Source organism: Leptodactylus fuscus, chromosome 8, assembly GCF_031893055.1.
Source record: "Leptodactylus fuscus isolate aLepFus1 chromosome 8, aLepFus1.hap2, whole genome shotgun sequence".
NCBI lineage: Eukaryota > Metazoa > Chordata > Amphibia > Anura > Leptodactylidae > Leptodactylus > Leptodactylus fuscus.
In genome coordinates this window covers 53,018,668-53,031,564 of record NC_134272.1, presented here as the reverse complement: position 1 = coordinate 53,031,564, position 12,897 = coordinate 53,018,668, and the positions used below count along the sequence as shown (strand labels likewise).

Below are 12,897 nucleotides of genomic sequence, written 5' to 3'. Positions count from 1 at the left end.
GGTCGAGTGCAGAGATCTCCCTAAACCAAGTCAGACAACCATAATAACCATAACCTCTTGTAGTAGCAATCACAGCTCAAACAGTTCTCTGGAAATCAGGTAAAAAAGAAAAAAAACTGTCAGGGAACTTGCCTTTAGTTAGAGCTTGTTTTACATACAGGAGTAGGATTGTAAAAAAACAAATGTCCACCAGTGCTTTCTGCCTCATAAAACCCACCCAAAAAGGTGACTAGGATGGGTTTCCTGCTGGTGGAGGCCATGGTGTCGGGGCTTAATATCATTCTTATCTTTTTGGCCTTTATAGGTACCCACTTGCAGAAGACTGTGGAGCGCAACTACCCCCCTCGCAGCTTCACAGTCAGTGCCCAGGCTGCTACCTGAACAGTCTTTGTTTTCCAATTTCCAGAGAATCACTTTAAGGTTTCACTGGGCATACAAAATCAAGGATATAATGTGAGAACCAAATGAGGATATGGTCAGTTGTGCCCAGAAGTGCAGACTGAAGATACCATTAAAACAATATCTATATTACGGTATGTGAAATAATCTACAAATTACACACCTGAACCATTGACAGCTGCATTGCATTGGTGGTTTTGATGGAGACAGGCAGCAGAATCTGAGCGGTGGGTGTAGTTAGCAGCGCCTGAGGCTGAGCCACCACTGCGGCTTGAGGTGTCCTTTGAGATGTGACATAAAACTGCTGGATTATATTCTGATGTTCAGGATTGGCTAGGGGAACTTCATGTTTGATGACTACAGTGTTGTTGGCAATAATACTCTGGCCGCCAGTGGTCACTGAGGGCTGTCCTATCAAGTGACCACTCAGAACAGTCTGTGTAGCGCTCGGGCAGTCAGACATGGGGTTTTCCTCCTTAACTTTTGCATTAAAATGCTTCTGATCCACATTTACTAGGACATTAGAGCATGGCTGCTGCTGGCCGCGCTTTTCCACCTCCAGCTGCATTTTCAGCACTTCCACAAGCTTCTGCTCCTGTTCCAGTTTCCTCTTCAGCTCCTCAATCTGCTTTTCTTTTTCTTGGAGCTTGCGGTCTTTCTCTGCAGCATCCAAATCCATGTTTGTAGTGGTTACACTGGTTGACCCCATGCTATCCTCATTTATATTTATCTTCATAGGTGAGGTGTTCATAAATTGGGAGGGAGACACCATGGTCATAATCTCTGCAAATGTGTCTGTCATAGTAGTGTCTTCGGTACTGAAGTTGGATTGCTCAGAAGGGGTGGGGGACATGGGTAAAGGGGAGTTGATGCCATCCAAAGCTGACTGGCTGCTTCCATTTGAGGTGGAGGTTACTTCCGAGCTGACGCTGGGTATAGAGTTACACATGGCAGCAGTGGTATTTGCCATTGTAACATCATCTGCAGCACTACTTGGAGGTGTAGCGATGGCGGCGGTGGTCACAACTGTGGCACTATTAGCACTAACACCATTGTTGTTTAAATCCTGGTACGGTTTCAGACGTTCAATGAGATCCGTCTTTGTCCCGGATACTGGCAAACCTCTCAACTTCAACTCCATTTTGAGTTCTGCAACCTACAATATAATAAAAGACGTGATAAGTAAGCATTACGTCACTACTGTCTGTATATCCTAACCAGCCTATTGTGAACACGTCCACTTGCTCAGTATGTACTTATTTTCTATATCACTCAAGCTACATTTAATCTTGAGTGATAGGTGATTGTATTACGTAGAAAGCCGGCTTAAATTAACTATGGTAACCAGAAAAATATACAAAACCAGTGTGCGCACTTGACTGCCTCCTTACGATTATGCAGGAAGATATGACAAGTCTGGTAATAATTTTCCCCTTTATACAGTTCCCAAAATACAGTGTCTGAGCAGTCTGCTTATAAAGTACATGATTTAATCGGATTTGCGAAGCCACATGTATTATTCACTCCTCAAATGACAACTGGGGATTTGCAAAAAGTCTTTAGTTATTAATCGAAATTCACCTAAAATAAATGAGTGTTGTGGAAAATGTGGCCCTGTTCACACACTGCAAACAAAAACAATAAAAGGAAGAAATATGCTTCTCTAATTTCATCAAACCCCATCTCAATATATTTCATCAAACCCCATCTCAATATATATATATATGTACAGTGGCGTAACTACCGGGGGAGCAGCGGTAGCGGCTGCCTCGGGGTCCGGGACCATAAGGGGCCCAGCGACAGTTGCTACTACTGCGTTTTTTTGTTTTTTTTAAATAGGCCGTTGCTCCAGCCGGTAATGGGCCCCATTTACTTACCTCTCCAGGCAGGCTTCAGGCCTACTAGTACGATGTCCCTGATGTCACATGACCGGGGCCTGCATCCACATGTGTTGTGACGTAGACCCGGGTCATGAGACATCCCATACGTCTTTCAAGATGGCCGACATCACCAAGGAGTGCAGTAGAGCCAGGGATAGGTAAGTAACAGTGTTTTTAATGTTTGCATTATCCCCCTTGGGCCTCTGACTATTATACGACAACCACAAAGAAGAGGTAAGTATGACATTAAATATACAAGATGCTAATAAAAATCTCAAAAATCTTTATTATAATAATTTACCACATACACAAGATAGGACAATGTAAAGGAAACAAATGTACACATACAAAAATGGGTGTAGTGGGATGCCACAGCCAATAGTAGTCCCTGTAGATACTGCTAATTTACCTCACAAAACATCAGAAGTACAAAATATACACTCATACCATGTATTGAAACTCACATAGGTGAATGTTACCATCAAAAAACAACCATATAGGACCTGAATATGAATCCTAATGTTTATGTTCACCCCTTAAAAAGAGCAATAGATGTTATAATGTCAAAATCTGTAGGTCCTATTGAAGTATGTCTTACTCCCTATGTACAAAGAGCGGCACACACATTGCCCTCAGAGGTCCAATAACCACCATATATTAGGAAGTAGACATGTTGTAAGTACAAAACAGACTAGTATGAACACTCACCCATGGGGAAAATTGTAGGCAGATCACCAGGGACGGGCACCCACCACCCAAACCCCGACGCGCGTTTCGGGGTTTGGGTGGTGGGTGCCCGTCCCTGGTGATCTGCCTACAATTTTCCCCATGGGTGAGTGTTCATACTAGTCTGTTTTGTACTTACAACATGTCTACTTCCTAATATATGGTGGTTATTGGACCTCTGAGGGCAATGTGTGTGCCGCTCTTTGTACATAGGGAGTAAGACATACTTCAATAGGACCTACAGATTTTGACATTATAACATCTATTGCTCTTTTTAAGGGGTGAACATAAACATTAGGATTCATATTCAGGTCCTATATGGTTGTTTTTTGATGGTAACACTCACCTATGTGAGTTTCAATACATGGTATGAGTGTATATTTTGTACTTCTGATGTTTTGTGAGGTAAATTAGCAGTATCTACAGGGACTACTATTGGCTGTGGCATCCCACTACACCCATTTTTGTATGTGTACATTTGTTTCCTTTACATTGTCCTATCTTGTGTATGTGGTAAATTATTATAATAAAGATTTTTGAGATTTTTATTAGCATCTTGTATATTTAATGTCATACTTACCTCCTCTTTGTGGTTGTCGTTCGTATTTTGGTGGTAAGGACATGTATCTATAGGGCGTAGAATATACAATGGAACTCAATAATTTATTATTGTTACATATATACTGTGTTCCTATTTTGCTTTGTGTTTTGCACTCTGACTATTATAGTCCGGGATCTGCTAAAATTGTATAATAATCGTTCATGGGTGTCCACAATGGGACATAATGAGTGTGTGCAGGGGCCACTATGGGGCATAATACTGTGTGTGTGCAGGGGCCACTATGGGGGCATCATACAGTGTGTGCAGGGGCAATTATTATGGGGCATAATGCTATGTGCAGGGGCCACTATGGGGTCATAATACTGTGCGTGTGCAGGGACCACTATGGGGGCATCATACAGTGTGTGCAGGGGCAATTATTATGGGGCATAATACTATGTGCAGGGGCCACTATGGGGCATAATCGTGCGTGGGTGGGATGTTGGTCGATCGGGGTCTTTGGTGTAGGTCAGGGGAAGAGGGGGGGCCCATGTCAAAAGTTTGCCACAGGACCCCGCCATTCCTAGTTACACCACTGAATATGTATATATTTTCTATTATATGATTTTAGTGTCCTCTGAAGGCTATCCTTATAAATATAAAACACCTTGACTATGAGGCGTAAAATTGTAGACTTAAGAAACTATACCCTGCCTTTTTAGCTGAGCCCCACCCCATAGCCAGTCTCACAAATGAATAGCACTTATAAAATGTGATGTGAAAGCTGATCTATCACATGTACCATATAATCTGCTTGCAGATTTCATATTTCACATTGCTTTGGCTTTACCTTCATATCATCCAGGTTGGAAGGTAGTGGTCCAGCCTTCTTAAATGGGAGGATGCTGTTCTGTCTGTTAGTCATGGTCTGGACAGAGGAGGCGCTGGTGTTCACATTGCTGGTTATGGAGTTTCCATTGTTAGTTTTGTCATTCAAAGTCCTAAAAAGAAAATAAAAAAAAAAACATACATTACTATAAGATCTTATTCACCACCTTCACTTTCAGGCTGTAATAGACCATTATAATGTAATCGTGTAGTGATTATAGTATGGGACAGTATGTAGCAGGGACTCGAAATGTAAGCGGCCGAACACCAAGGGGTTAAATGCATTGAATATTCGATGCGCTTAACCCCTTGGTGTTCGGCCGCTTACACGCATACCTATGGCCGGGAGGTATTCGATCGGATAGTACTCGCTCATCTCTATTTATTTCCTATTTTACCTCCTTTTAAAGCTCACATTGCCAACTGTGTTTTTATCTAGTGATTTTCTCAGATTTTATTATAGCTAGAACTGGTAGCCTATGAAAGCGGAAACTCCCAACCTTCATATGACACCAGAAGCAATTTTCTAGGTGGAGATCCAGCTATCAGAAATAAGCCCCCTGCCAAATCTGTAGATACCGGCAATACAAAGTCAATACAGGATGGATCTCCTTCCAATTTAGAGGGTTGCTAGGGAGAACTTTTCTATTAAAAAGAAGTATAATAGTTTAATAAAAAATATTCTAAAAGTGTTTACCAAGCAGCCTTAAATACAGCAGTGACATATCCGTATATAGGGGCACAATCTATGTATGGAGACTTTGGTATCATCCCCAGTCATTTCTGTACATAGGAAATTTCCATTAAACCCTTATAGAGTAATATATTATCCGCTACAGCATCTAACAATAAGATCCCCAATGCAGAAACTAGCATAATAATTGTATTTGCAGGGTCCAGAGACTAGAGTCTGATGTAAAAAGATTCAATGATGCAGAAAATCTTATAATCCTGCGACTCTTGGCACCTCAGCATGTTGGATTATCAAAGTTTTATCGTCTTAATGTTAACTTCCTGCAGAAGGCCGGTGCAGTGCGTATAGATGTGAGTCATATAAATGATGGGAAATGCCAAAAGGGCTATTATTTATAGTAAAATGAAAACACAGGAGACAGGGCAATGTGATGTGCGTGAGGCGCCTTGCAGAGACACAACCTACTTGAGTGGTGCTGGTAAGATTGTCTGGTAGTTGTAGTGTTGCTGCTGCTGGCTCAGGATCTGCAGCTGAAGGAAGAGCTGCTGTTGCTGGAGGAGACGGGCGTAGTTAGAATCCATCTCAGGCTCCATCTTCTCCCCCTTCTGGTCTGGAGGAATATACTGGTGATATTTCAGCTTTTTCACGCGTGGTTTGGGCTCCTTTGATTTCTTACTGCGCGGCTTGTCATTTGTGTTCTTCGGTTGACTTTGCTGTTTGGAAAGCCATGTGACATGTTACCATGACATGTAATACAGAAAACCTATTTTATGTCTGACATCGGTGCCACCATTTATCTAATGCAGTTATAGCAGATTCTTGTGTGATCTCTGTAAGGGATCAATGACTGGTGACCGTTCTTTTAATATTCGCATGTGAGCATTCGGGCAACCTAGCTGTATGCCAAGTTTACAGACCATACAGGGTACCTGCTGTACTACTCCATCTGGTGCCCCATTCAGTGCTATAGGAGAACAACCCACTTAGATCATATAATACTATTTATTTTTCGCGTGGAATATATAAGGTTAAACCTCAGCACATCTCTGTATACAATCTGATGCCCTCAAGTATGAATGCATGGCAAAACTCTATACAAAATTTATTGGGAATTCCAAATACTACCATATATTTGCCTTGGGATATTTTTTCTTCTTCTTACTATTCCATCAACATCTATGGGTAGTGCAGATAAGAAGCCCCCTGTCACTATGATTCAGCCATGCCAAACCTCTAGGAAGCTCCGCACTGTACATTTATATGGAACAAGAAATCTTTGACATTTTCATCTTGGTCGCTGCTTTATTGCTATATAAGTATTGCTATTTGCTGTGAAATACAAAGTGACTGGCATTTCTATTCTCTCCATTCAAGGCTAAAATATATTAGAGCTGTAGAAAGCTGCAGCCCGGACTGAATACCATCCTTCAACCACTAAGCCACAAACAATGAGCATGAGTCTTTTCATACTGTATGCATGGCAGAACCCCATGAAGGATGGCAGTGACGCAGACTTCCATTATTGGTCATATTTTACTAAAGCACTAATGTTACTACTCTGCTGGCACTGTAATGCCTTGGTAACATGTTCTGCTCTTCTTACATAAATATGTCATATCAGAAGAAAAAGAACAGTAACACCTACAGCTGAAAAACAGGAATACAGACATGACCTGACCCAGTGATGACCATGTACTGTGCTTGGTGCTGGGCTGTAAACTGGCACCATTGTAACTATACTGTTCTGCTATAACACTACTCCCGTAACTGTGTAAGAGCTAGTCAGGTATCTGGTGGTCTCTGACCCAGAGAAGGCAATCTGTAGCCGTTTCAGTCTTCTCTTTTTCACACTACATAATCCTTACTGAACGCAACAAATGAATGTATTGCATCTATAGCTATCATGTGTTCCTCCCAGCATGGAAGAGCTTTTAGGATTGTTGCCACTTGAAATCTTTTACTTGTAACTGGGGCTCTTAGGCCAGATTCACATGGTGGAAACTGAAGAGAAATTTGGGGTGGTCCTCTTCCCTGCTGTCTACAGGAGCCCTAGCAGTTTGAAACAAGGACTTGGGACCCTACTTGGTGGTTAATCTTTTCATCTGTTATGTGAGGTTCCCTCACTGCCTTTTAAGTACATCTTGGTGGTTTACGATTGTGCCCCAGATGTAACTTGGCACCATATTATAATAAATAGTTACTGTACCTTAACCAGTGTTGGCCCAGGTTTCAAGATTGTACTTGGTGCAGGGGATCGTGTAGGGGGTTCAACGGCAGGAACAGGCTTGAAAAAGTCTGGCAGAGGTGAATTTACTGCTTGGCACTGCAAGGAAAATATGGTAAATATCAAGTCCGCCATCTCCTATACAACAGTTTTTGTAAATTTCTCTTTTGGGTGCAAAATACTACATTTGTCAAAAAAGAAATACAAAAAAAAAAAAATCACAATATTTAGTAAAATGTAATGTGCTATACAATAATCACATGACTGATGTGCATTCTGTTAGTATACACAAGTCTGTCATGTTTTCCTGACTATCACCCACAAGACGTCTTCATGATGACACAGTGAACAATCCCATTGGCAATATAGATATGTAGCATCTTCTCATGGCCCGTGGGCATGCGCAGTCTGCTCTGCCCAACGCCTAGAAGTTACAAGCCACCGCCAGAAGAAGAGGATGAAGAGGACGCTGCTGACGAAGATGAAGGTGGCACTGGAGAGAGTTCTCTTGCAGCACTGGGGACGCCCCAGTGCTGTTTGAGTGCTGGGGCCCGCCCCAGTGCTGCGAGAGAGCTAATTTGCATACCGACAAGAACTGGGATTGTAGGTGAACGGCGGCGCAGAGGAGAATAGCCTTTTTTTTAAGGCTATTCCAATGTGTTACCTAGGAAAAATTGTGTGTGAGTGATAGGATCCCTTTAAACACACCAGGAAAAAGAAAATCTAATTTGTCCTAAAATTCTAAAACAACAGCAGCTATGAACATAGCCAGAAGTTAGAGTTCTCCTCAAAGGGAGCTGAGGGGGATCATCGGTGCCAGAACAAACACGGGCACAGCGCCAGGAACGAGTTTAGTGGCAGGCCAGCTTGACATCTGCCGAAACGCCAGAGCATGTGGATCATCAACGCCAACAACATGCTCATTATATGGCTTCTCAGTGCGCTGCTGAGACACCAAAACAATCACAGGCATGGCGAGGGGGAACAAGTTCAGTAACAGGACAGCTTAAGAGCAGCTGATACGCCGGAGCAGACAAACCACTACAGCAGCAATTTACTGAATATAGGCAGATCATTGACGCCAACAACACGCAGACGAAGTCGCGGGCAGAGGCTAGTATATATATCTATACATCTGTGAAAATAATGGGAACAGCCATTCTTCACTTTCCCAAACAGCAGATTTTTCACCAGGAAATAATAGGCAATTACGCCATGAATGTTCCCCAAACCTAAGGGAAATACTCCTTTAATATGCTGTTTAGCAATTCTTAACTATAACAATGCAAGGGAAAGCTGGATAATAAATAATACCATTATGGAGAACTCTAGAATCACCATAGACGTCAGGCAGCGACCTTTCCTGCCCTGAACTAGGCATAACACAGTGATTCACTGGATAGATACTGTAATGGCATCCATGTGGATACAGATATAACTACAAGATGAATAATACTTACTTTTCCCCTAAGTAAGTCTGAAATGAATTACAGCCATGCAGATATATAAAAGGGACACATAAATAGTATTGAAAAAGAGTACAAGCAATAAGACAGAGCAGGATATATACCCATGAACACACGTCCAAGAATAAACAAGGGCACAGCGACTTGCTCGGAGCCGGTAATTAACACCAAATCTGTGTATGTTCCTGCAGTAATCCCTGTTCTACTACAAAGCGCTCCAGCTTGGGGTTGTCAGCGCAGACTTTAAAGCATGAAAGATCTCTCTTGGAAGCACTAGGGGGTCTGAATTCTGCAGGGACAAGCTCTCCTGCCGGACTGGCTCTCGGCCACTTTCTTTGTCGAAGGAAAGTTTTAATCTCTGCCAGACGTTGCAGAACTATAAGGAGGTCCCGCCCGGCACGTGTGCTGTGGTGAGCTACATTCCTAGGTATTCACTTTTCAACTGACACAGGGATAATCATGGGAGCAGCCCAAAATATATTCTGTCTAATTCCAGAGTAGAAAAGCTGCTTAGAGTCAAGCGCTCGTAATTTCCTGTGCCCGTGTGACGTCCAATAATCTAAACATACCTTTTCTTCTACCGCTCGCTACATAAAAAAAGAGAAACGAATTTCTATATTTCAAGGGAGTGATCACCAGCATGCATTTGGGTGGAAAAGTCATAAAATGGGAAGCCGTCAAGTTACTGCTTTTATAGCATCTAAGTTATATTATACAGTTTACACTGTAACAAACCCATCAGCTGTGTGACCAAAACTAGACATAAACACATTAAAACTATGCTAACTATTATCGTATACCATGATGACTATTTTTTCCTGCGTTATGTCCTTTTGATGGTACAATGTGTAGTGCGTGACTTATCACACCCCATAATAATCCACCAGTCTATACCTATGTGCTATATACACAAGGCTGATACTAATTGCCACCTCTACTTTATTGCTTGTAATGCCTTTTTTTGCAGAAATCCAATAATCTTATTTATTGTTACTGCAGCTCTATTTTATTCCTATGGTTTCCTATGCGGTAACTTCCTCACTAATTTCTATTCCAGACTTTTACATACCGCATACAGTAAAAAAAAACATTATAGCTGCCCATTTCCACTAATCCTGTTAATCCAGATGAATCAGGAGTTGGAATTCTTGTAAACTGAACGTTGCACAATAAAGGTTTCCAGTGCTAGGAAATCAGGCCTAAAGAAAGCAGGGAAGTCTGGCCAGCATTGTACTCGGAGAGGACTCCTTCCCAAATATATAAAGCACACCCCATGATAACTTTAGGAATAAGAAACAACTTAAGAGCCAATTTGGATTTTTAGTAGCCTGTCAATAACAGACAATAGAAAACATCCAAACTGAGTACAGAGCTACGAGGGTCCTAGGATTCGCCCAGACATTCACTTGCATAGGCTAAGGCACCATGTAGTGGGTTGCAGCAAAAAAAAAAATAAATAAAAAATAAAAAAATAAATATATATATATATATATATATATATATATATATATATATATATATATATATATATATATATATATATAACCCTGTGGGGGAAAAACTTGGGTTTTTACTATAGGGGAACAGTCGGTGTTTCTGTGGGTATAAACGACAAGCTAAGATTGCCAAAACCGTAACGGTTAAAGCGTTTCCACCCTGCGTAATTTCCCGCAATGCGTGAAAGGGATTTGCTAGAATCCCATCCACTTTGTAGGGACCGTAAAAAGCCGCGGCTTACGCCATGTGGGGCCCCGCCTATAAAGAGGACATGTCAGCTACTAAATTACTTTTCTTATAACTCTGTGCCCCGTCCCTCTATTATTCTGTATGGAAATGGATGTGATAACACAACACAGAAAAGATGTTCAAGAATTCTGATTTTAAAAGGAATAAAATGATCTGCTAAATAGAGCAGACAGATGACAGGTCTTCTTAAAAGCTCTACTGTTGGTTTTTATTACTAAAACCCGTTATAATACAGCACCTTCGGTTATATTAACTAAAGAAAATGTACCTAAATCTGAGTAATGAAACAGTAAGAGATTCCGTAGAGAAACAAAGTTTCAGGAGGTTTTTCCAAACATCTTGGAGAACTAAGCATAGATCTTCTATGATGTAGGCTTGTTCCAATCCTTCTGTGTCTTCATGTAATCCCAGACAGACTGGGTGATGTTGAGTTCAGGACACTGTGAAGGCCATATCATCACTTCCAGGACTCCTCCTCCAAAGGTTGGTGACACCATATAATAATCTCATTTAGATATCTCTTTTGTTCATTAACTCTTCTGTTTTTTACTCTGTAGCATTTTTCCTACACCTGCCTAAAACATTTGCACATTACTCTAAATATACCATATATTAGCACCCTAAACTACTCTACCAAAACAGCCACTAATCTCACAGGTCCTTCCATAATGCCATATAGATTTTAGACTTCGTTGCTGCCCAACGTTGACCTGTATGGAGCTATTTCTGGGCAAGTTGGTCGCCCTCATCGATGTCTAGACCTGAAGGTCCATATACTTGGGCCATCTCTTGTTTCTTCTCACAGAGTATTGTAACCATTGTGATGTTCAGTCTGGCGTCTTCTTACATCTCCACAATACATTGGTACTGTAATCCTATTAATATTATAAATGTGAAAGTTTGTGAGTTTGTGGGTTTGTGTGTTTGGATGTTTGCATGTTCGGATGTTTGTTCCTCAATCACGGAAAAACCGCTCCACCGATTTGGCTGAAATTTTCCACAAACATAGTTAATACACCCGATTAAACAATAGGCTACTTTTTGTCACAATAGCGCACATACGTTTTTCCCAGGACCCCCACAAAACCCAAACTCACACCACTATATCTGCAATCTCACACACTTTGGACCCCGATTTGGCTGAAATTTTCCACAAACATAGTCCCTACACTCGATGGCGCAATAGGCTACTTTTCGTCACAATAGCTCACATACGTTTTTCCCAGGACCCTTTGGATGTTCGGATGCTTGGCGGTCAATCACGCAAAAACCGCTCCACCGATTTAGCTGAAATTTTCCACAAACATAGTCCCTACACTCGATTGCGCAATAGGCTACTTTTCGTCACAATAGCGCACATACGTTTTTCCCAGGACCCTTTGGATGTTCGGATGTTTGGCGGTCAATCACGCAAAAACCGCTCCACCGATTTGGCTGAAATTTTCCACATACATAGTTAATACACTCGATTAAACAATAGGCTACTTTTCGTCACAATAGCGCACATACGTTTGTGCCAGGACCCCCACAAAACCCAAACTCACACCACCATCTCTGCAATCTCACACACTTTGGACCATAGCAAGCCACAAAATTCATATTGCCCTCTACAGCCTCGCCCCTAACCCCACACAATCTCATATACATATACTTTACCACTTTGCCCCTCACCTTAACGATTCTCTAGGAGGCGCTCTTTAACGCTCCGGAGCAGCCATGTTTGCCACCACCACTCTGACAATCCGCGACACTGCCCACCCATGTCAATACCCCTAGGCGGTCTAATAAATGCAAAAAAAAAGTTAAAAAAAGTAAAAAAAATATAAAAAAATAAATAAAAAGGATTAAAAATTCAAATCACCCCCCTTTCCCTAGAACACATATAAAAGTAGTTAAAAACTGTGAAATACATACATGTTAGGTATCCGCGCGTCCTAAATCGCCCGCTCTACAAAATTATACAAATATTTTTCCTGTTCGGTAAACGCCGTAGCGGGAAAAATGGTCAAAAGTGCCAAACTGCCATTTTTTCACTGTTTTGATTCTGCTAAAAATTTGAATAAAAAGTGATCAAAGCAATAACATTTCCCGAAAATGGTAGAACTACAAAGTACACCCATTCCCGCAAAAAAAGACGCCCTATACATCCCCGTACACGCAAGTATAAAAAAGTTACGGCTGTCGGAATATGGCGACTTTTCAAAAAATAATTTTTTAACACAGTTTTGGATTTTTTTTAAGGGGTCAAAATGTAAATAAAACCATATAAATTTGGTATCCCCGGAATCGTAACGAAGCACAGAATACAAGGGACATGTCATTTTGGTTGCACA

The 12,897-nt window shown here is 41.4% G+C and overlaps 1 protein-coding gene across 4 annotated transcripts in view; it reads right to left on the bottom strand.

The window, feature by feature from the left end:
- The window catches only part of MRTFB (myocardin related transcription factor B), a 200,679-nt gene that overhangs the window by 21,538 nt on the left and 166,244 nt on the right, over positions 1-12,897 (bottom strand). For all 4 annotated transcript variants that reach the window (XM_075285771.1, XM_075285773.1, XM_075285774.1 and 1 more), the window contains 4 exons: positions 7,335-7,451; positions 5,594-5,841; positions 4,397-4,547; positions 563-1,555 (listed from right to left, as the gene is read on the bottom strand). In XM_075285771.1, the coding sequence (XP_075141872.1) occupies positions 563-1,555; positions 4,397-4,547; positions 5,594-5,841; positions 7,335-7,451 (1,509 nt within the window). The remainder of the gene's footprint in view (positions 1-562; positions 1,556-4,396; positions 4,548-5,593; positions 5,842-7,334; positions 7,452-12,897) is intronic.